Source organism: Balaenoptera physalus, assembly GCF_965194825.1.
Source record: "Balaenoptera physalus genome assembly, chromosome: 1".
NCBI classification, from domain to species: domain Eukaryota; kingdom Metazoa; phylum Chordata; class Mammalia; order Artiodactyla; family Balaenopteridae; genus Balaenoptera; species Balaenoptera physalus.
This window is the reverse complement of record NC_138882.1, coordinates 98,499,294-98,524,066: the sequence shown is the minus strand read 5'-3', so window position 1 is coordinate 98,524,066 and position 24,773 is coordinate 98,499,294. Positions and strand designations below refer to the sequence as shown.

General features: G+C 44.5%; 2 protein-coding genes and 1 pseudogene across 4 annotated transcripts in view; 1 reads left to right on the top strand and 2 right to left on the bottom strand.

The window, feature by feature from the left end:
* LOC309656326 (oviduct-specific glycoprotein-like) overlaps positions 1–13,047 on the bottom strand; it is a gene marked incomplete at its 5' end in the record, with an annotated part of 20,075 nt that extends 7,028 nt beyond the window's left edge. Inside the window, 8 exons of the mRNA XM_082452629.1 lie at positions 74–239; positions 1,892–1,948; positions 2,924–3,128; positions 3,537–3,566; positions 6,890–6,956; positions 9,873–9,897; positions 10,315–10,400; positions 13,024–13,047. Of these exons, the coding sequence (XP_082308755.1) occupies positions 74–239; positions 1,892–1,948; positions 2,924–3,128; positions 3,537–3,566; positions 6,890–6,956; positions 9,873–9,897; positions 10,315–10,400; positions 13,024–13,047 (660 nt within the window). The remainder of the gene's footprint in view (positions 1–73; positions 240–1,891; positions 1,949–2,923; positions 3,129–3,536; positions 3,567–6,889; positions 6,957–9,872; positions 9,898–10,314; positions 10,401–13,023) is intronic.
* LOC309645959 (proteasome subunit alpha type-3 pseudogene) overlaps positions 1–24,773 on the top strand; it is a 452,949-nt pseudogene that overhangs the window by 108,316 nt on the left and 319,860 nt on the right. The gene's annotated exons all lie outside the window — the stretch shown is intronic.
* WDR77 (WD repeat domain 77) lies at positions 10,564–24,773 on the bottom strand. 2 transcript variants are annotated; one of them, XM_082431715.1, is made up of 10 exons: positions 24,495–24,773; positions 24,048–24,233; positions 23,075–23,216; positions 22,747–22,796; positions 20,297–20,367; positions 20,106–20,160; positions 19,560–19,631; positions 18,850–18,958; positions 18,249–18,317; positions 10,564–17,663 (listed from the first exon to the last, which is right to left on the bottom strand). In XM_082431715.1, the coding sequence occupies exons 1-10, from the start codon at positions 24,607–24,609 to the stop codon at positions 17,504–17,506; spliced, it is 1,029 nt and encodes a 342-aa protein (XP_082287841.1). In that variant the 5' UTR covers positions 24,610–24,773; the 3' UTR covers positions 10,564–17,503. The 2 variants fall into 2 exon arrangements, with proteins under 2 accessions (XP_082287841.1, XP_082287842.1); XM_082431716.1 differs by lacking the exon at positions 18,249–18,317.

The window sequence follows — 24,773 nt, the reverse complement described above, 5'->3', positions numbered from 1 at the left end:
CCCTGTGCCCTGAGCCCAGATATGATCAAAGTAGAATCATTTCTGCATTCGGGAGCTGCCAGGCTGGCCTTACTTCAAGTAAGAAGACAAAGGTCCAGCGGTCATGCCTGGGGCTGCCTCTGAGTCCAGGGTACAAGAAGAAGAGGTCCAGACCATCAAAGCCATGTGTCCTCAGGAGGGCTATCACTGAATTGACAAACTTCTCCCGGTTGGCGAATGTGGACAGCATCGTGGTGAACCTGCAGGGAGACCAGGAGTGAGGCCAGGAGTGTTGGCCTCAGCCACAACCTCAGCATCCCTTACAAGACCCCTTGGTTCGCACCCCGTGGAGGGCACAGTGGATGTGACTGAGGAAAGGAAGGCAGGTCTTTGAAACTCTCAGAGCCTCTTAAAGTCCCTCCCAGCACGGGGCTCCAATACCCAGGAATGGGGACTTCAGCCTCCAGGGAGGATTTGCAAACCACAACTTCCCCTGCCAGAGGGAAACAAGCACACAGCCTGGGGTGGAGAGAACAGGCTCGGGTCAGCTTGGCCTCTGAAAACATGGTCCGCCCCTAGCCGGGCACTGTCTCTCTGCTGTGTCCTCGTGGGTAACAGCTCAGTCCTGACACCCTGTCCTGGCACTGACTTTCTCTCCCTGAACAGATTAGGGGAGGGAACATGAGCCAAGGGCCAGCATTTCCAGAAAGATCTCTGAGCTAATGTGGCCCAAGAGGGCCATGCTCTGACTAAGAGTTCTGGACTCTTTGCTCTTTTGTTTTTTGGCTGTTTGATTGTTTTCTATTTTTTCTAGTGTTTTCTCTCCCATAGTAAAGACACTATTGGAAAGCTTGTAATTTATTGAACTTTAAGCAATTTGGGACTAGTCCTGAGTGCAATGATTAGAAAATTAACCAGATTGAGACTTAGGCAGGCCTGGTTCCATTATCTGTTTGCCACCTGCTAGCTGGGTGATCTCAGGGACACCTGGGTGAAATACGGCAAGTTCCTTAACTTCTGACTCTTGCTTTTTTCCTACAAGTTTGCGATACAAACAACCACTTTGTAAACCTCTCCCAAATAATCATGAGATAATGCATGTAAATCCCCTGGGCACCATCTGTACACAGCAAATGTTCAAGAAGAGGCGGCCCAGGGAGAGGCGAGGCCTGGGGTCAGGTAGAGCCGGTTCTCACCCAGCTCCCTGCATCCTCCCTGCATTGCTCCTGGGTTCTGTGCCAGGTGCTTCCTCACATTCCCCCACTCTCAGGCCTCCAGGTGTCCCTCTCCTACAGCTCCTTCCTCTAAGGCGGGAAGGGAGGCGACTCTCTACCCTTGGCCTCAGCCATGAAATAGGGGGAAAGTTTCTTCAGAGAACATGAAGGCAGTTTGTCACCTCCACGCTGCCTAGTGGAGGGCGACGAGGAGTAGCCACCGTGCACTGGACACAGACCAGGTGCCCAGGGGCTCAGCTGAGCAGCCTGTTTATATCACTTCCTTTCCTCCCATCCTTTCAGCTTGACACCACTGGCTCCATTTATAAAGCGAGGAAACCCAGGCCCTGGGAGGCTTGGGGTTTATCCATGTCCTAACGAGACTCCTCCCCTCCTGAGGCAGAAGCCCTGCCTCTTATGCAGCGTTGAGGGGACAGCTGTGAGCACCTCATTTTCCCCCCCATTTCCCCGCAGCCCCTTTCTCACCACCTCCTGGACCTGCCTCGTCTCCCCTCGCTCACCATGCAGGAGAGGTCGGGGGACCCTGGACTTCAGGGCCAGGTCAGGACTCGGCGGGGTACTAGCGTGTCTCCCCACGGCCCAGCTGGCCCCCCACTCTGTCCTCACCTCCGGCCTGCCTGCTCCTCCCCCATACATCGCCCCCAGCCCAGAGAGAAGACCTGACAGCACAGTCTCACCTCGATGTGCCGAAGTTCCAGCCCCCGATGGACAGCAGTGTTTTCAGCTCCCTGTTCCTGTGATGCAGGACAGAGTCCGTGAGCTCGGTTCTCATTCATTCATTTGGGGAACTGTGGCATGTAGGGGGGATGGGAGGACAGGAACGGAAAGGGGGAGACGGGTGGGGGAACCTAAGGAAGAAAAGAGCAGAGTCCAGCAGAACCCAAGAAGGGAAGAAGGAAAAGAGGGAGAACAAGCAGCCCACACACAAGTCATCCCACCCAGGAACGCCCAGGCTGCCCAAAGCCCCCCAAACTCCCCACTCCCATGACAGTCCCATAAAAAGGAAAAGAAAAAGCAGCCTACAATTCCTCTTCACTCACTTTCTTAGTCAACAAACGTTTACTGAGCAATTATTATTTGCCACTGACTGCTTTAGCTGCTTGAGATACAGCAGTGAACAGAGGACAAGCTCCCTGCTCTCCTCTCCAGAGCTTGTAATCTAGTGACATGGATTTTCCCCACCCTTCTATAACCATGCATGCAGCGACAGACCACCCCCTGGGCAGGAGAGCCCAGGAGTCCTGGGGAGGGAGTACTGAGCACCAGCTCTCTGCCGGGCACTGACCCAGCCACTGGTGTACAAAGATTACACAGACATTGGCCCTTCCCTTGGGGGACTCATTTGCAGCTGATAGATGGTAACAGAAACACTAGCATTTGTGAAGCATTTGTGATGCACAGCCCTCTCTGAAGCGCTTGAACAGCATTAACATCCTCAACACGGGGCTTGAAGGGTGAGTTGGGGGATGCCAGGCAGAGAAGGGAGAGGAGGGCATTCCAAGCAGGGGCCACAGCAGCCACGAAGGCAAGGAGGCAAGGACGAGCTCAGAGTGCTGAGCAGCGGGGAGCTCCCAAGGCAGGAATGATCTGGAGCGGCCTGGACAGGAGGCTAGGACACAAGGATCAGAGGAAAGTTGACGACTCACAGGAGAAAAGGATTAACTCTCTTCCATTTGTAAAATACAACCCCACATCCAAAATGAACACACCTCTCCTTGAGCTTGTTGAACTCTGCGTAGAGGATTTTCTCATCCTGGGGATCCTTAGGAACAATCTGATTGTTGTTCATTGAGGCAAAGGCAAATACCAGGTGGGTGCAGAGAAAGGGGTCCAGGTCGCGGGGCAGGATCGAAGCAGGGCTGGGCCGACTAAATGCCCAGTTGGTGAAATAACACACCAGTTTGTGGGCAGCACCTGGCAGGGGAGAGCAGGCATTTGTTGGCAGAAACCAAGGTGGGGATGGAGCACAGCTTCCACAGAGCAGCGTGGACACAGCTCAAGAGGCAAGGCCACTGTAACACCTCCCCACTCACTCCCCAAAGCTACACTGAAGGGAGATCCCTCCCCCAACTGCTGGGGTCCCCGGGGGCGGGGGGAAGAATGCCTTGTGAAACCCTGGTCAGAATGGATCCTCGAGCCTGGATCCTGGCACAGAGAGTGAGCCAAACAGCAGGTGACTGAAAATCCTCTGCTGAACTGCATTGGGTCAGTGACCCCTGACACGGAGAGAGGGCAGGGTGGGGCTGCAGGAGCACTAGACCTGGAGCACTTCTCAGGTGGACACTCTCCCTGGCTCTGGAGAGGACCACACAGTGTCCTTACCATTGTGGTGTTTCAGCACAAGAATTAGCCCTGCAGGACACAAAGGAGGAATCACACACAGATTCACAGGCACACCCGGAGTGACACGTCCCAGCACACCCTCCAGTTCTGAGTGCACCCACCAACTCAAGCAAATGGAGACACACACACCCTTCCCTCTTTCCTCTTCTCTACACTGAGCAGGTGAAGCCAGATCTATCTAAGCTCCTTTCCACTTCAATAAACACCACACGTATACACACGTGCTTTGCACAGGGACAACCATGACATTTAGAAGTCCCAGAAAAAGCTCAAGGTCAATGGTTCTCAACCCTGGATGCTAATTTAAAAGTAGTGATATCCTGGCTCCTCCCCCAGAGATTCTGAATGAACTGCTCCGAGGTGGAAGCCAGGCATAAAAATGTTTAATGTGCAGCCAGAGCACAACCACTGCTCTGACCACACCTCCCTGAGCCCCTCTGGCCCTTCACTGTGTCCTGTCCCACCTCTACCTAATCCAGGGTCCCGAGTCGCAGGATGCTTCCCGGGAACCAGAGAGACAATGAGCTTATGAAGCCTGGCACCTCCTGACCTAAGAGACATTGTCGGGCTGGGACCCACCACACTCACCAACCCACAGCAACAGCTTCCCCATCTCCGTGGTCTGAGAGCTGCAGGTTTAGACCTCGAGCCCCTTTATATGCACTTCCCCAGATATGACCCTGGGACAGCACTGGGATAGCCCAGCTAAACACACACAAAACCAGGGACAGTGATTAATGGGCAGCTGCCCCAGAGTCACAGTGACCCCAGCATCTCCTGTCCTCCCGCCCAGCAGAGCTATAGCTCTCAGATCCAACAAAGCAACAACTCCCTCTGACACTGGCACAGAGTGGGTGTCCACCATGGGCCCTGGCGAGGGCAGGGTGGCACTCAGCCCCTCTTCCTGGAATTCAGCCCCACGTGGACTGAGTATGAGGAAGAAACACTGAAGGGCAGCAGTAATTCTAATGTTATAAGATTAGTGGTTAGAAAACCTGTGTAATGTAAAGTTAAAAAGGCCAAGCTATGGACTCAGGCAGGCCAAAGTTTGAATCCCAGTGTCAAAAATTACAAGTTTTATCATTTTGGGCAGTTATTTAGCTCTTTGAGCTTCAGTTTCTACACCTATAAAATAGAGATAACACTTGAACTTACCTCATAGGGTTTTATATGAATAAAGAGATAATGTGTGAAAAACTGTTAGTTCAGTGCTTTGCCTAGAGTAAGGGCTCAGTGAATGGTAGTAGTTATTAGGGATGGCACAGGAGTTTCCTCCCAGAGCAAGGTTCTCAAACTCAAATGCTGACAGGCAGGTAATGTAAATCGGTGAAGTGGACACAGGAGAATAGTTTACTCTCCACTTGATTAGAATAACAGTTCAAGCCCAGAGATACACTTCAACTTCTCTTGGTCAGGAGACAACAGAGATTGGTATGAACAGGGACAGAACTCTGAGTAGCCACTAATTTTTGCCTTGCAGTGAAATAGAACCAATCTTTTAGAGGATTCTTCAATTTCTTAAGAGAAGACAAAAATCTGAATTTTTGTGTGAGTCAACAATGTTTAAGCCAGTATATGAGCCAATGGTGACACTGTCATGAGAGGTGTCATGAACCTAAGGAATATAATGAATCCAATTTTGGACACCTGAGAGCCAATTTTTTAAAAATACAACAATAATATGAAGGATAAATAACATAGGTCTATACTCCAGTGTTCTCATGATCTACCAGTTTTCTTTTCTGCTATAGAGGCTCTCAGATCATGAGAAGGTCCCATATTTCAGGGTGTGAACCTCAATCATGGGGGACCAGAAACTGGATGTTCTCAGTGTATCCACTATGCCCATCCTCTTGGAGACTTACACAGCTGACCTAATCCACATGCCAGTGAGGTGCTAACCAGACGTCAATATAATAAATGACACTGGGAAGTAACAATGGCTAGTGGTTGAATTCACTTCATTTCCAATATGAAGAAACTAGGAAAGTTTAATTTGTATCAGCAGGTTGCTTGGATATCATGCAGTAAGAACAATAAGTTGGTATAGAATGTTTAGGGCAAGGATATTTCACCGAAACTTGGGAAAGCCAGAGAATACCCCACCCAACAGAGGCTGTATCTCCATTTGTTCAGCCCTCTTTGCCTTCCTTTACGTTTTCAATGAATATTCACTCAGCACGGGCCAGGCCCTGATAGGCACCCTAGGTATGTGGTGATGAAGACAGTTTCTGCTCAAGGAGCTTCTAGTCTAGTGAGCACGTGGCTCACACTCCTCAGAGCCAGTGTGTGTCCCTCTCTTTTATCTCTTGGATGAGTGCAGTGGAAATCACATGAGTTTTGTTTCCAAACAACCTTGAGATCCAATTCCTGCTCTGTACTATCATTAGGTCTCACCTGCATGTTCAATGCCACCCTCCATACCTTCAGCTAATATTAATCAGAATCAGGAGATACTTAAGCCTCATAAATGCAGTGCTGGATTAGATTTGGCAACATCTCGCACCATTGGTAGATTACCCATGGTGCGCTTTCTAACTCTAGTGACCAAGCTCTTACTTGTTTCCCAGGTCCTAGCCCTTGTGCCCTAATTCTTGTTTCTGGGTCTCTGCTTTGATTTCTCTTCCTGGTTTATAACTGTAGGCACCACAGTTGGTTCCTAGGGCCTGGGTCCTGACTCATTCTTGCCGGGCTCCTGGGGCCTTACTGCCTGCCTTTTAAGATCACCCTGATGTGAATGCCTGCTTCTCTCTGCTTCTAAGCCTCCCTTCACCCCACCTCCTGCTCCCCAGATACCACATCACTAAGATTTCCCACGAGGTTTGCGCCCTTCCACCCAGACTCCTGCCAGGGGCACTAGCTGTTCATGCTGTACCCATCACAGAGCCAAATCTGCCTGCCAACTGAACCTCCTTCATCTGCACCTGGCTCAGTGTTCTGGGCTCCTAGTCTGCTGCAGTGGGCAAGGTTGGATCCCAGACCTCCCTCTTCCATCCATTCAAAAGTGACTAATGATGCTGAGAAGAACGGCAAGATATAACAATGGATGCCCAGGAGTGACCTCTGCTTCATTCAGGGATGACTGTGCCAAAGAATTGGCAACTAAGCCTCTGTGTGTAGGAGATGATGAATAGTGAAATGCTGAGTGAGGGTCAGGTTGAAAATCACTGTGCCATGTCGCACTGTTCGCTCCCAATCCTCCTCCTTGGGTTCCTGCTGTCAAAAGTACAACCATTGCTTTGTATTTTTACACACCCACCCAGATACTTAGAAAACACTCCTTCCTAATGCTCAGCCTGTTCTCACGAAATGACAAAAGGCACATACAATACCTTTTAGTTGGCTTGCTGAAGAAATCCCCACTGCATCACAACCTCTTCCACATTCTACAACACTCAACTAGATGAAGGCAAGATCACAGACGTGAAGGGCTGTGGGTTTAACAAAGCATTTGACCAAATTTTTCATGATTCTCAGGTGGAAGAATTGGAGAAGTATGATTCGAACAAAAGCAATTGGTTGAATAACATAAGAACACAAAGAGTGTTGACTCCAGATCAGTGTAAGCTTGAAACAGCTTTACCACATCTCTAAAGTGAAGGAGATAGACTAGAGCATTGTTTCCCAATATTTAATATAAAAGATGATTTTGGGTTGTGCATTAGGATTTTTAAATTTTAATATTTATGTGTTTATTTTAATGTGTGTTCGAAAATGTAATTATCCAAAAAACCCATGATTTCTTAGATATTATTTAAGTGTAAAACTTGAGGCAATTCGAAAAAGAATATTTTAATAAAGCAGTAAAGGTAACACTATTTATTCAATCTCCTTAGAAGTCATTTTGAGAACATCACAATCCTAAACACATCCTATAACCCAGCAACTTCACTTTTAGAAATTTGCCATGCAGACATATCTGCCCAAGTAAACAAAGAAAGTATGTTCACTGCAGGTTTATTTGTAACAACAAAAAACAAACAAAACAAAAGGGAAATCCCAACTGACTAAATAACCATGATTTGGAGACATATAAATGTGTTGCTACACATCCATGCAATGGACTCTTTCTTTACTTTTTAAGCCAGTTGTTCTCAATTGGGCAATAATTTGCCCCCCATGGGACACTTGGCAAAGTCTGGAGACATTTTTGGTTGTCACGATGGAGGCAGGGGTGCTACTAGTACCTAGTGGGTAGAAGACAGGGATGGTGCTAAATACCCTACAAGGCACAAGACAGCCTCCCACAGCAAAGAATTATCCAGTATTGATAATTAATACTCCCAAGGGTGAAAAAAACCCCAGTTAAAGCAGAGTTGCTTTCATTGTTGTTCTTGTTCTTTTAATTTCATCACAAACCAGAGATCAGGTATCTACTTACCCCTTATTAGCCTACATTTAAAATTAAATAACTATTTCATCTATTGCAATGTGAGCTCTTTTAGTCAGGATATGTGACTGATTTATCTTTGTAGCTCCAGAACCAGCAATTAAATGGTCTGCCTTTGGAATGAATGAGCTAAGAAAAAGCACAGCCAAGGAGCACACTCTGGCTTAGAAAGAGGCAACTGGCATTGTGTCCAGTTATAGAAGCAGGGATTGTAACAGCTATATTTTATATTACTTGTTTTTATCTTCCCATTTCCCTCCTGTTACTTTATATGAGGGCACTGTTGATGGCTGATTGTTTAGGTTTAAGATGAAAGTATGAACAAATGAACATCATCCCATGATGATAAAGAGCTGATGGAACTTTGGGCATCTCTTGTGTTGAGGTCACGACATTTGACCTGCATTTCGGACAAGAGAGGACAGTAAGGGGCAAACAGCCTGGACCACAACAGATATTTTCCAATTGTCCCTCTACCTCCCCATCCTTCTCCACCTTGTTCTCTGCCCCTGCAAGTTAGTCTGTTTGGACTACATCCAATAGCTCAGTGGGCTCTGCCTGACAGAAGAGTAGAGGGAGGAAGGAGAGTGAGGTCAGGGTGTTTATTCCCCTAGGGATCACTCCCTATGAAGTCACATCAAGATGACCATAACCCTCCTTCGAGGTTCACTGTTCCTCTCAAGGAAGACTGCTCGACCTGACTATCTCTTCTTCCAGTTTCAGGTAACCTCTCCCTGTAACAGCTCCACTCTTCTAGCCCTGGCTTCCTATACTAGCTCTATGATTCCCCTACACCACTCCCAAAACTCTGTAGTTAGTCTCTTTGTAAATAAACCCTCCTCAAATTATCTTAATTTGAGTGTACCACCTGTTTTCCTTAGGACCCTGACTGACAGACCATATAATCTTGGATCATGTTGCTTAATCTTTATGAGCCTGTTTTCCCACCTATAACATTAAAATATTAATAATTATGTTTCAGAAAAGACAACCTACTGAATGGGAGAGAGATTTGCAAATGATATGTCTGACCAGGGAGTAAATTCAAAAATATACAAAAAATTCAGCCAATTCAATATCAAAAAACAAACAACTCAATTAAAAAAATGGGTGAAGACCTCAATAGACATTTTTCCAAAGAAGATATACAGATGGCCAACAGGCACGTGAAAAGATGCTCAACATTGCTAATCATCAGGGAAATGCAAATCAAAACCACAATGAGATATCACCTCACACCTGTCAGAATGGCTATCACCAAAAAGACAACAATAATAAATGTTGGCAAGGATATGGAGAAAAGGGAACCCTAGTACACTTTTGGTGGGAATGTAAATTAGTACAGCCGCCACGAAAAACAGTATGGAGGTTGTTCACAAAATTAAAAATAGAACTACCATATGATCCAACAATTCCACTCCTGGGTATGTGTCTAAAGAAAATGAAAACACTAATTTGACAAAAATACATGCACCCCAATGTTCATAGCAGCATTATTTACAATAGCCATGATTTGGAAGCAACCTAAGTGTCCATCAACTGATGAATGGATAAAGAAGATGCGGTATATATATACAATGGAATGTTACTCTGCCATCAAAAAAAAAGAAATGTTGCCATCTGCAACAACATGGATGGACCTGGAGGGTATTATGCTTAGTGAAGTGAGATAAGGAAAGACTAATACTGTATGTTTTCACTTACATGTGGAATCTAAAAAACAAACAAAAAAATGAATGAATATAACAAAAATAGTAATAATTATCTTACAGAGTATTCAGATGATTAAAAGTATTACTTTAAATAGAGTGTTTAAAAGGTAAATGCTCAAAAATATAATGCACTATTAACTATTTGCATTTGTTAGGTGCAACAGAAAACTCAACTAGAAGCAATTTAATCAAAATTAAAACTTATTAACTCACATTAAAAGAAATCCAAAAGAGGTGGCTTAATCAGCACTGCTTAATTCAGGCGTTCAGCACAATCATCCAGGACCCAAGTTCTTGATGTGTTTCTTCTCTAAAGGACATGGCCACTCGTACCTGAACAAAATCAAAGTCCTGTTGGTAAATATGCAGGAAGGAGGGAGAATAGTTATTAGACAGCCAACTGCACCTGCTACACTGTTATTAAAGTATACAGTAATGAGCAGCTGCCCAACCTTTGGTGGCACATGAGAGTGGATGGGGCCCAGAAAGACTCTTGGGGAAGGGGGCGGGGGTGGAGTCAGCAGAGCAGGGTCAGAACAAGACAGAAAATACCCTTCATAGAAATCAACGAAGAGGGGCTGTTATTCCTGATGACAGTGATGACCTTGCAGGAAGATTCCCGTAACTCTGACAACAGCTTCTATTCACTTCCAACCTCACAGAACATGCAGCATTTTCCCCACTGACCAAGACAGCAATTGTCAGCGTGGTGAGGTTGCAAACAACAGACACCAGCTCTGGCTAAATCAATCAAAACAGGAATTCAAAGGAAAGCCTGTAAGGCAACTTAGAATCAATGGGCATGTTGTAGAATCAGTCTGTTGTTTTTAATTGAGGTACAGTTGACTTATAATATTATATTAGTTTCAGGTGTACAACACAGTGATTCATTATTTTTATAAACTCCATTTAAAGTTATTACAAAAGAATGGTTATATGTCCCTGTGCTGTACAATATACCCCTGTTGATTATTTATTTTATACATAGTATTTTGTGTCTGTTAATCCCATACCCCTATCTCGCCTCTCCCTCCTTTCCTCCTCTGCACTGGTAACCACTAGTTTGTTCTTTGTATCTGCAAGTCTGTTTCTGTTTTGTTATATACATTCATTTGTTTTATTTTTTAGATTTCACATATAAGTGATAGCACAGAGTATTTATTTTTATCTGTCTGATTTATTTCACTAAGCATAATACTCTCTAGGTCCATCCACATTGTTGTAAATGGCAGAATTTCATTTTATGGCCCAATAATATTCCATTGTATGTATGTACATCACATCTTCTTTACCCATTCATCTGTTGATGGACACTTAAGTTGCTTCCATACCTTGGCTATTGTAAATAATGCTGCTATGATCACTAGGGTGCACGATTCTTCTCAAATTAGTGTTTTTGTTTTCTTCGGATACATACCCAGGAGTGGAATTGCTGGATCATATGGTAGTTGTATTTTTAGTTTTTTGAGAAACCTGCATACTGTTTTCCATAGTGGCTGCATCAATTCACGATCTCACCGACAATGTACTAGGGTTCCCTTTCCTCCACACCTTCACCAACATTTGTTATTTGTAGACTTTTTGGTGACAGCCATTCTAACAGGTGTGAGGTGGTATCTCATTGTGGTTTTGATTCGCATTTCTCTGATGATTAGTGATGTTGAGCAGTCTTTCACGTGTCTGTTGGCCATCTATATATCTTCTTTGTAAAAATGTCTATTCAGGCCTTCTGCCCATTTTTTAATTGGGTTCTTTGTTTGTAATAATGAACTATGAGAAAGAGAAATTAAGGAAACAATCCCATTTACAATCACATCAAGAATAAAAAAATACCTAGGAATAAACTTAACCAGGTATGTGAAAGACATATACTCTGAAAGCTATAAAACACTGACGAAGGAATTTGAAAATGATACAAAGAAATGGAACGATATCCCATGTTCTTGGATTGGAAGAATTAACATTGTTAAAATGTCCATACTACCCAAAGCAATCTACAGATTTAATGCAATACCTATCGAAATACCAATGACATTTTTCACAGAACTAAAACAAGTAATCCTAAAATCCATATGGAACCACAAATGACCCCAAATTGCCAAAGCAACCTTGAGAAAAAAGAACTAAGCTGGAGGTATCACACTCCCTTAATTCAGGTGTTCAGCACAATCATCCTACAAAGCTTGACTACAAAGCTATGTTAATCAAAACAGTATGGTATTGGCACAAAAAACAGACACATTAATCAATGGAACAGGATAGAGATCCCAGAAATAAACCTACACACTTATTGTCAATTAATCTATGACAAAGGAGGCAAGAATATACAATGGAGAAAAGACAGTCTCTTCAATAAGTGGTGCTGGGAAAACTGGACAGCTACATGTAAAAGAATGAAATTACAACATTCTCTAACACCATATACAAAAATAAACTCAAAATGGATTAAAGACCTAAATGTGAGGCTTGAAACCATAAAACTCCTAGAAGAGAACACAGGCAGAACACTCTTTGACATAAATCACAATATTTTTTTAGATCTGTCTCTTAAGGCAAAATAAATAAAAGCAAAATTAAACAAAGGGGACCTAATCAAACTTCAAAGCTTTTTGCACAGCAAAGGAAACCATCAAAATGAAAGGACATCTTACTGAATGGGAGAAAATACTTGCAAATGATATGACCTATAAGGAGTTAATTTCCAAAATTTATAAACAGCTCATACAACTCAGTATCAAGAATCAGTCTTAAAACACAGTCAGGATCCAAGAAAGACTATTTATAAAAAAAAATAGACTGCCGGGGTCCTGCCATGGAAAGTCTGGTTAGAAAGTTCCATTGGTGGGACTGGTGATGCCGCCACTGGGCTGTCACTCGTCATTGCCAGATACCCATTCTTTGAATCTTTGCTGCACTGCCTCCAGATTTAAGTCCTAGATGGAAGTAGCCAAATGGCCAAGCCTAGTTCAGCTGCCTACCCCCTGGTGGCTTAGGTCAAAGAAAAAAACAAAACGAAACCTAGGCCCCTTTAAGCTTCCATAGTCTCCCCTCCAAAGCACATCAACGGAATCCATTTCAAAAGCACATCCAACACGTTACTTCGCTGTTTGAGATCTTCAGCATGGCTCACGGCACCCACCATCCAGCGGCAACCAACCTCATCTCCTTTTATCCTGCACCCCCACCTCCATATTTACCCCTAGCTGCAGTGCCCTCCTTCTCTAGGAAGCTCTAAGCTCCTTCCACAGCAGGACTCTCACACTGCCACTTCCATCTGGAATTCTTCCCCAGCCCCAAGCATCAGCTAACCCACATCCAACCTTTAGGACTCAATCCAAATGTCACTTCATCAGGGAAGATTTACCACTTCTTCATGACTGGCTATCATCCTTCTGTCTAGCAATCTTTATTTCTTTTGGCTAGCACTAAAACATTATTTCCTTCCTGTCTCTCTCTCTAGACTAAGCTGCCGAAGTATGGGCTGACCATGTCTGTCTTGCTCACTACCACACACCACAAGGCCCAAAAGCTTCTGATACACCACAGCTGCTCACTCTTGAATGGCTGGTGACTTCCCTGCCTGGTTCCTGACCCATCTAGAATTCTCAGTAGATAAAGCCAATGCTTCTCAAACTTTAACATGCAGGAGTCACTGGGGAAGTTGTGAAAATATAAACTCTGATTTAGGAGGTCTGAACATTCTGCCCTTCTAACAGGTTCCAGGTGATGCCAATGCTGCTGGTGCACAGACCACACTTTGAGGAGCAAGTCAACGCCTTATGAAATCAAATGATAAGCCAGACACATAGCACAAACACTGTACGATTCCACTCATAGAGGTACCTAGAATAGTCAAATTCATAGACCTGAAAGTAGAATGGTGGTTGTCAAGGTCCTGGAGAAGGAGAGTTATTGTTTAATGAGTACAAAGTTTCAACTTGGGATGATGGATGGTGGTTGCACAATGTGAATGTACTTAATGCCAGTGAATTGTACACTTAAAATGGTTAAAATGGTAAATTTTATATTTTACCATAGTTTTTTTAAAAAACAACTTAAGAAAAACAAACAAGGCCCATGTTGGCCCTGCCAAGTACAGACTGCAACAGGGGCCCAGGAATGGTGTTGGGCACCCAGCCTGTGTCTCCAGGTGCCGAGGTCAAAGGTAGCATTAATACTAACTCTGCCAGGCAAATTGACATTGGATAATGGTCAGGGGCCTGTACATCAGCCAGTTTCTATCCTAATCAGAGGGTTTCTGTGAGAGACAAGCTGCTTGTTAAAGATCTGGCAGAATTTGAAGCTGATATACTTACACATGTAAAGTACATTTTCTGATTCAAACAAGCTTCATTCCTTTCAGCTGAGATCCTAGATAAGGGTTACCATTGGAGTGGAAAATTTTAGTTTGAAGTTTCTAATGCTTATAACATGGTGCCTCCCAAAGTGAAATATACCAGAATCTGACAACCAACATCACAGTGACAATGAAATGTCTACATTCACTGAAGGAACTTGCACCCAGTAGCACTGGCTTTCCCACCAGAAAGTTGAAAGGATGGTGTTTGGGGGTGAAACCCTTTACTTACTGACCTATTGAATTTTGATGATCTATTATATACTGAAGAAGCAGAACATCATTTACAAGACAAGGAGAGTTTCCAGAATACGTTGAGGACTACATTAAACCTTACTCCAGATGATAAAAGATTTTAGCATCAGTGACTGTATCTTAACATGCCTCTATAACTTAAAATGAGTTAACGCTTCCTGTCCTGATCTTTGCACCTCCTTCACTCTCTGGATTGCACTAGTCCTACGACCATGTAATGAAGATGAAAAACTCCACAACTGCCCACTTTTGATGGAGAACTCCATAAGAAAATGTGTTTGGGGCTCAAAACTGGTCTGCTTACTTTACTTTTCCAAAATCAAGCTATATAGACTGCTGACACTCTTGAGAGATTTTAATTACATCAAAATAGAGACTAGAGCTTCCTTACCCTTTTTCCAAACAAAATCAGTTCCCTGCACAAGTGATTCTAAATTTCAGTGTGACCCAAGATTGGCAGTAAGAAAGTTGCTACAAACGGTGATTTGATATGAATTCTTTCAGCTTCTTTCACGTATGTTGGCTCTCTTTAGGTGCCCTAAAACTTCCCTAGGATGCATACAAATATTTGATGCACGTCTTACTGAAAGAAATGCTTATGTAAGTATAGTTTGGAACAAACCTTTTTTTTTTCTATTCTTTTACTTTGTAGATACAGTTAAGTCAAACAACTACGGAAATACAAAGAATATGAAAGCACGTTGCTCAGGCTGTCCATATGCAACAAGAAATGTGCATTTTACAAATCAGAGCCCTTTACTTTTGGGTCTAGGTGTGGCAAGAGAGTTTTGGAGCCCTCTGTAACTGAGTGATTAAAAAATAAACTACAGGGACCCTCCTACCCCCACCCTCCCAATCTCCTGCCCTTTCTATAATGCTGCCCAGAGGAAACATGGCTGGGAGTCCAGAGCAGTCAGAGCTTGGGTGATTTTGCTGCCTTAATGCCACTGTGGATCAGCAGGTAATGCCTATAGAGCTGGTAATTAAAGACCAGCCTCCTACCGTCCTGTGGGGCAGGACAGATCCTGGAGAACCAGCCTGATGTCTGGAGCTACCCGAAACAGTACTTGAGCCAACCTCAGTGTTTGTTGTTCTGAGCACCAGAAATCAGCAGTGGAATATAGTTGGTCAGGTTAGTGGACTTCACAGTAAGAACAATGAGGATAGGGAAATGGACTTACTCCAGCATTTGGATATTTGAACCAGTGAGATTAAATGCAAAATATATGCTTGTATGGTTTTAAACAAAGAAAACAAAATGAGCCCATTTCCACCTGTGGTCAGCAAATCTGTGCTCACTGTACTGAAACTACTCCCAAGTCAATAGCCTAGTAAACAACACTGCATGTGATACTACATTTCTGATTATTTTGAGGTCACCTTCTAGTTTGAACCACCTTTTTTTTTCTCACTGTAATAGACACATTCAATCACAATTGTGAGGGTCATTCCTACTGTGACTTCGATTACATTTGCAAATGTCTTGGTGATGATCATAAATAGATGTGAATTACTTGCATCAGCACAGATCTATCTGAATCTAAACTAATATTTTTTACATTAAGTAACATGGTTCTTCAAACTGTAGGTTTTCCTTCTGTGATGTCATTTTAACCACCTTGACACATTATATTTATTTCCTTGGACTCTTATCTCTTTCACTGACTTTTCTCTCTATCATTCTTAAGTCCATGAGGAACATGCCCATGAAAATTTAATTCCTACCCACCTCACCCTCTACCTCACTTTCTCTAAGTGATCACAAATTTTAAGCTTTTACCGCTGGGAAGAACTTAAGTGTTTCTACCAACATATCCTATTACCTCCCAAGAAGTTACACTTACGAACAGTGAGGGCTTCGATTCCACCTCCCCCCAAACCTGACAGTTAGATCATATGACGACAAATTCCCATGTTTTCACTCCAGGGTAATTGTGAGAACAGAGCTCACGCTCAGCAAGGGTGAAACACAGCTTTACTTACAAATACTTTGCCCGTGAAACTGCCCCAGTTTCATGATATTTTAGCTAAACGAAACTTGCAAAGCACAGAAGTACATAGCTGATTTAATTTAGTTTTAATACAATCAGCAATTGATCCATAACTTCTAAGTGGCAGTAGCCACCAACCAAGTAACCAAATATTTACCTTAAGTTCCAACTAGCTACTCTAGGGGGCTGCGGAAGCACACAAAAAAGTAATAGGCTATAAGAGATACCCTGATGGCTCACATAGTGGCATGTCTAACGGCACATGACACACACGCTTCAAAAGACAAGCCAACAATGAATCAACTTTTTATTTCACTGACCGGTACTTCCGATTCTTTCTCTGATGCCGTATTTAAAATTTTCAGAGTCCCCCAAAATAGCATTCAGGCTTCCTATATCCAGAGACAGGGGCCCAGAGGCAAAAAAGGTCAGGCCCCAGACTGTTTTCAGGTGGAAAAGTGGCAGACATTCCTATGCAAGTCTGTGTCAGTTTTTAACTGAAATGCCTTTAAACTCTCCATCCTGAAACTCTTTTATGGCATCTATGGCAGAAATACACTCTCATCTCTCATATACACAACTCCATGGGGGTCGGGGGTGGGGTGGGGGCATTACACAGGTACCAGCCAAACTTCTTATTCAGCCAGAAACTGGACTTCTGGCTCAGTTTAATAACAAGGGATGTGCAAAACTGTGGTGAGTGTCCTGGCTCTTCCTCAAGGTGAGCTGGGCTGGATGTGAATGGAAGCACAGCCCATGACAAAGGTGAATTAAGCTCTATAAAAAAATAAAATTGCTCCTATCTCTATGAGCTGCTTCCAAGAATCCAGGGATGCTCACATCCCATACCTCATACAGACATGGCCAATTCCTCATGCAAAGCTACATGGGAAGCATAAAATCTTTTGTTAACTTTGGGGCGGGTGCTGGGGGGGTGGGGAATGGGGATTGGGCCTTGGGAAAGATGTGGGATGTATTTTTTATTCCCCCCATCAACAAAAACTATTTATCTACATACACACTCAAATACATACATATCCATGTTCAAGGAAGTTTTTCTTCCCTGGCTACAGGACCCCAGAATCCAGCCTACCCCAGGCTGAGAGACAATGCCTATTAACTGCACAGATCTGGTGTACCAACATACTGTAAAAGGCTCCTGTGTTGTCTCACAAACTGAGAGGGAAGGGGCAAAGGGAGTGGATACTCATTGGGGATTTGCTTTTTGTCTGAAATCCAATCTACTCAGCAACACTCTTAGGTCCAGGCTCTGGGAGAGGTTCTGTGGGCACGATATGGTGGATGACCTGATGGTCCCAGCCCACTGTGGTAAGAAGGGAGTGATTGAGCGGGGACCAAGTAGCATCTCTCACAAAGTCTCTGTGGGCTCGGCTTCTAAACCTACAAGAGAACAAAGAAAAGTGTGGGCATAGTAAGAGACAGAGGAAAAAGCAGAAATGGAAAGAAGAGATCCAACACACCCAGGGCACACTTCACCATATATATGGCCTAGTCACCAGCATAGTGGTGTAGCTACCCACAGAAGACTTCATCATCCAATCTAGGGACCTATTTTCATAGAAGAAATGATTGCTAGACCAAGGGTGGTGATATGAGCCAGTATCAGACAGCATCTCATGGCAAAGAAGGAAGTACAATCAGATCTTCTGTCTGGTGCCTTTCACCCTATAGCAGGTTGCATTTCCTACATGAGGTTCTTTGTGTGAAAAGGGTAGACTGTCCCTTTCTGGGAGTCAGCTGGAATGCCAGGCTCAGAAATCACACCCACCACCACAATCCTCCTCTAGCAGGGACAGAGCTGGTTGTGAGTCAGCCCCCAGAACAGGGAGACGGTCAGCTGTCGGCCTGCTTCCATCACCAAGTCTCCTTGAAAGAGACAACCCAGTTTTCCAAAGAGAAAAAGGCCCCCGCCACCTGTTGCTCCCCTCCCTGATTCCTGATCACAGGGTTCCACGTCACACTTACACCTCAGAAAGGCCTGAGTCCAGCACAGCAAGGGAGCAGTCTTCACTGACAGAGGCCAGGAAGGGAGCACTAGGAGAGAAGGAGGGGGTTGGGAAACATAAAGCCCACAGGTCTCAAGACAAAACCTGACTGGGCAGTCCCCAAAGCCCACTCTAAAATGATCAGAGAAGGTGGCTTGATCCCCACTTTGGGTTAAGGCCAGTCAAGTCTAGGTGCAAGTTCCAAGGAAAGATGAGGAAAATGGAGCAAAGTCAGGGTGGACAGCCATCCTGGCAACTAACCATCCCATCTAGCCCCTCCCTGTAGCTTCAGTGATGATCCAGAAACACGGGCTTTCCAACCACACAGCCCTACAAGCCCACAGTATTAACCATTTTGGGTGCTGAGCAGGAACAAGACCATATTTTAGCCATTTGCAGTCAGAGACCATACAACCCAAAAAATGGACTACAGTCTTGAGATCTTTCACATTCCAAAACCCCAGCTACAACAGTGCCTGCTTTAAGGAGCTACCCAATCAGCTAATGCTACGCCAACACAAGCATCCCCCCTCATTCTTCCTATTCATACCCATCAGGCCCTTGACGACAAAGAACAGTACCTGTGCGGGGAGAACACCAGCCCAGTGACACACTGGGAGTGCACAGCTGAGCTGAGGGCACAGCCTGCACTCTTGGTGTCCACAAGGGAGACAGTCCCATTCTCATCACCTGAAGGAAAGAGGGAGTACATCACAGAAGTTACGAGCATGGGCTTTGGACTCAGCCAAATCTGGATTTGAATGCTAGGTCCTCCATCTTGAACAAGTTAACCCCTCTGAGCATTACAGAGAAACATTACAGAGCAAGGGGAGAAACTGAGCATCAGTTTCCTCTTTGGTAAAGTAGGAATAATTGGTCATTTGGGGGTTGTGGAAATTAAATTAATGGATGACATAATTGTTATCATAAACTATGTCACCATACACACAGCCATATCACCATGTTAATGCAACTGTCCCTACTATACAAGCATATTCCCCATGTAGCAATCCACTTGCTTTGCGGCCCACTGACTTCTAGCCATGAATAAAAGAGCCACAGGAAACAGTCAGGAATCAAATCTACTAGGACAACAATCATCATGCTCTCCAAAGCTAAACTAAAGCCACTTTGGGATCATCCCACCTCCCTACACCCCCATTAATATAATTCACCTTGCGCCCAAGTGTGCTGATGAGACTGAGCAGCCAAAGTCTCGAATTATGGAGTCAGCTCTCTCGCTCATCCTCCCCTTCCCAGAGCCAACACACAGTTCGACATGCTGCCTTACCAAAGACAAAGACTTCACTCTGCTGAGGATGCCAAGCCAGGGAGGCGGGAAGGTAGCCAGAGGCACTGCAGCCTGCAAAGGGGAGAAGAGGGGTCTGGAACAAGACTCCGAGCCCAGCTCTGAGCCGAAGCTTCTCAGGCGAAGTCACTCGAAATCCCAGGAGCACCTTTATTCAGTTTCCCAAGCCCTGCTAAGGCAGTCCTGTCCTCATCCTTGACCCTCACAACCTACATCAACCCATCAGCCTCCTGCCCTTTCCAGACGTGAGTCACGGGCAAGTTTCAAAACAAAGCATGAAGATAACAACTCTGGCCCCTTTGTTCGCCCATCCAGGAAATGTAAAGTAAATTACCCCCCACCCTTCAGGAACCAGCCCTTCTTCTTGGGACCCACTGCACACAATGTGCCTCAGTGGGAAAGAAAGCAATTGTGTCATTTGTGTCAGGGACTGGGCATCTGGCAGCTTTGCCTCTGACTCTGGCCAAGGAAAGCCTCTTCCACGTGGGTTCCTAGTATCACCCTCCCACCACTGGCTCTCAGACTCACCCATCTGTGATGCTGGCTTGGGACAGCGGGTATCCCACAGTAAAATTCTATTGTCCTAAAAGAAGGAACAGAAAAAGGGCTTCACAATCCAAAGAAGCAGCTGCTGGCCAGAAGCCCTCCACACTAGACTTAGGTCTAAAGGGTCTGAGTGCGGTTAGGAGGTGGGAAGGGAAAAAGAGATTATATCTCACCTCACCGCATGAAAGAAACACAGAATCCTTGTGGGGAGAGGCAGCAACACAGGTGACCTGCCCAGAGTGAGCTGTAAAGGAGACAGAACAAGAAATAAGACAGAGAAGATGCAGGCATTGCTATCAAGCAGACCAGATATTATGAAGGGGTAGGAGGGAGGGTGTGAGAAATAGGCCTAGGCTCATGATGCAAATCAGCAAATTCTGTGAGATTTTTGGATTAGATGAAACCTAAGAAGAAATGTTGATATCATCATAAAAACTCAAAAGGCTTGGAGGAAAATGAATCACTAAAGACATGAAAGATAAATTAAATGCTGAATAAGAACAGGAGAGGAATTTACAGTAAAGACATCCTAGAATAGCAGTAGCACACATGCCTCCAGGTAGCACACAAAGACTTCTGAGGGAGTTCTGGACACTGAGAGTTTTAAGGGAATTTCTCCAGTGTTCTTCTTCCGTATTGAACTGAGAAGCTGCCTATAATCTGCCAGCAGTGCTGACCTCTACTCTCACAGTCACCCTTCTCCCACGTGTAGAAGAAATACACACCTCTCACCCACCCTAAACCTTACCATGATGCTCAGGAGTATAAAAACCCTAAGGTATGAAACAAAAGGGGCTTTTCCTGAGACAAAGAAAGAGCACCTGAGTAAAATTCTGTGAAGGAGGCTGGCCTTTCTCAGCCACACCACAAACACAAGTGTGGTTCTGTGACTGATCTCTTTAATAATGAGAATTTTGAAACATATGACAGGTGGTTGTCATAAGGACATCTCATAAGCTTATCTGAATTTAAAAATGAAGTCAGACTTTTTCTGACTGAAAGTTAAGTCTCACTTGGCCAACTGGCTTAACAGTGCATATGGTTTTTGGCAGTTAGGTTATTTGGTAGATGTTTTACGTAAATTAAATGAGCTTAATCTGCAAATCCAAAATTTTGACAAACATTTTATAAAAGTGTACAATAAATGACATGGCCAGATATAACTTTCTTTGCAACTAGTTAAATTTAAATTAGATACTAATTTTAAAATGTGTGAGAGGGTACAGTTCTTCAAAATTCTTTTAGGGCTACATGCTAAAAATGTTAAAGGTCTCCGCTAAATGTTAATTACAGGCTGTGGAAACCACCTTCTCCAAAGTGATTTAACCAGACTTTCTGAGATAGTCTGAATGTGGCTCTGCCCTGAGACAGAAGTGTGGGCTCAAACTACCTTCCATAGAATCCATGGAAAGCCAACACGAGGAAAAGTAATGTATTGCTCACTTGAAAAAAGCAAAGCTTTGGGACAAACAACATGGGGGAGTACAAAAGATGAAAAAAATATGTGGTTCCTCTGCCCTCAAGGAATTTGGAATCAGTGGGGGGAATAAGAATAAACACAAAGAACCAATTAAAAAGGCTGAAAGGAACAAGTGCTGAAAAAGTTATTTAGCATTGACCAGAAAAACATACCGTAAGTCTAGGAAACAAAAGGCAAGTATAGCAGACTTCGAGCACTGACATTTTAACATTATTGTCTAACTATCTGCAAGTGACCCTGAAGCTCCAGGAGATACATGAGTTTATGATTTTGCTTCGCCCATATCTGAATCACGCACTTTGAAGTTAGAACTGGCAGAGAAAGGCACTTAGTCACTGGGGGAACCAGTGATCACCCATATCTACGTCTCTTAGCCACACACACATTAACGCTTTATAATTATCTTCATTAAGATTTGGTATCTTCATGAGGAATGGCTCCCAAAATAAAGTCAGCTGCTAGTGCTGCTAATGAAAGTGAGCAGAAAAAGGAACATTAATAGAAAGTGATGGTTCTCACCAAAAAAATGAGATTTTATGGAGGTGAATATTCAAACGTTCAAGATTCACAAGTATCAGGGTTTATACTTGGAGAATGCCAAAGATCTACTGTGATCAGGTTTAGATAGCATGGCATGCTTGAAGGAGTGACAGTAAAAAGGCTTCAATGCCAGGACATGAACATGAGGTTTTAACCTGCAAGCCACAAGAAACCAATGAAAGACTAAAGATTACAGGTAGAACGATGAGATGAGTGCCACCGTCTGTACAAGATAAAGCCTGAAAATAAATGGGAGCATAAGAAATGGAACGGAAGGTCACTGATGAAATGGAAAAAGACTCCAAAGAACTTGGGGACCAACTGATAGTGGGAAACAGGAGGAGTGGAAGAGGACTGGGATTTTCAGCCTCAGGTGACCAAGAAGGTGGTGAGGCTGTCAATAAAAAAAAAAAATAGGGAAATTATGAAAAGGGCTAGAATCGACATTAGAGCCTGACCGTAGTTTTGGAAGACATACAGTACCAGGCAGGAGAGCAAAGAATTGATATCACTAACATGCAAGCAAAGTTCAGAGAGCACAAAGGGGAGAATAAAAACAAAACAGCCAAGGCCAGGACTGAAAAGGAAAGAACATGCACTCACCTCGGTATGAGTTCAGAATCATCTGCTGAGCAAGGTCCCAAACTTTGATGCTAAGAAGCAAAAGGAAACAGAGACTTAATTTGACCTACACTGTCTACATAAAAACGTGTGTTCAAATAAGAACGTCCTATGTCTTTCCCTACTGGACTTCTGGTACAGCCTACTTTTACAATGGATTGCAAAAATCTCTAAGAAAACCTTATAGGCATGTCATAATTAGTCACTGGGTTCTTATAATGAGCCCAAAACAGTATTTAATGAGGCTAATATGATGCTAAAGACACCCAAAGGAGGCCCAGAAACAGGAGCGATGAGAGGAGGGACCCACCAGAAGTCTTTGCTACCACTGACAGCTTGCGTGCCAGAGCTCAGGACACTGACTGTAGACACGATGTCATCGTGCTCATACTTGCAGAACTTGCTGACAATTAGTGTCTCATTCTCATCCAGCTCCCACAATTCAACAGCACCTGTTGGGGGTGGGGAGGAGGGTGAGGGAAACAAGCTTGGATTATGCCAAGACAGCAATTCGCTTCTAGGATTCTAAGCTCTCAGGAAACAAGGAGGAAATCTCCCCAGTGATCTGAGTAGCACACAGTCCGTACGATTAAATATTCCCAATTATTTGGACACTAAAAATACTAAACACTAAAGTATTTTAGTACTAAATACTAATACTAAAGTATTTGTTGAACAATTTGAATAAATGTTTTACAGTCATAAAAATATGTTGAATAACATAAAATATGTTGTACAGTGACTAAGTACAGAAAATCCCCAAATAGCTGCCCTGAATATAGAGTGTTCAAGCTCAATTGCCAGAGAGGCTCAATCTTTAATGTCCCACCTTTATCCTTCCATGCAATGTCTGCCAACGTCCATATTCTGATTTCTTTTTTTTTTTTAATGTCAAAGCCTCCATTGCTGAGTCTGACATTCAAGGCAAAGAAAGCAGAATAAAGACATTTAAGAATAAAATGGGAAGAAATGGAAAGTGCACAGATTGGCCTCGGCATCATCTTTAGGATCAAGATTATCCTTGGTTTGGGGTTGGGTGGATACAGAGAAGAAAAATAGTTCCAATTAATTTGTTAATTTTGTTATGGATTTTGCTAGGAAGTTCCACCAAACAATTTAGAATCTTGGGAAAGGTATTTCCTACCTACACAGTTACTCTCCTTCGGGACCAACACCCTCAAGCTCCCCCAAGCACTGAGTATGGGATTTTAAAAATTGAGCCCAGCCCGACCTATATCCCTGGCCTCCATCCCACCTGTAAGGTTGAGGAGAAAGTGACTCACCTGAATCGGAAGCCACTAGGATACCTCTGTCCCCTACCCAAGTGAGGTCAGCCACTCCGGCCTCCGTCTGGACTCCAGCGGAGCAGAAACCTTCGTTGGGGGCGGCACAAGGGTCCTTGAAAAGCCAGAGGGAGCCAGCCCAGCAGCGGCCACTCAGGCTAGAAGCCCCAAGCAGAAGCGCCCCATCTAAGGGAGATACAAGCTGTCAGCGCGTGAGGAGTGGAAGGGCTAATCTCCCTGGTGACCGCCCAGCAGCCAGCTGGCCGTGTCTGGATCGGAGCCCAGGAACGCCGGGCACGGCTGGGGACTGAGCTCAGCGACGCGAGGCAGGGGTGAGGATGGCATGCGGGGTAAGCGGGGGGCTGGGGGCAGGCTGGAAGGTTTAGTCCCGGGAAAGGGCATTCGGGGTGGGGTGAGGGAACTCCCAGACCCAGGACCTAGGCTCACCCGACCGGTACCGCGCAGCCTCCAACTGCCGCTCCATACAAGCGGGCGCATTAGGGGGAAGGTTCCACTCCCGGGCCTCCGGGGGCACTAGCGGGGGCGGGGTTTCCTTCCGCATCTCCACGATTCCAACTCCAACCTAGACCCAAACTGGACGCCCGCCGGAGACTCAGCTCCGCGAGCCACCACGTGGTCCCTCTATAGGTCTCCGCCCCTCTGGTCAGGCTACAGCCTCTCTAAATCTCGCGAGAATTGCTTCTACAATTCCTTTCCGCTTTCCAG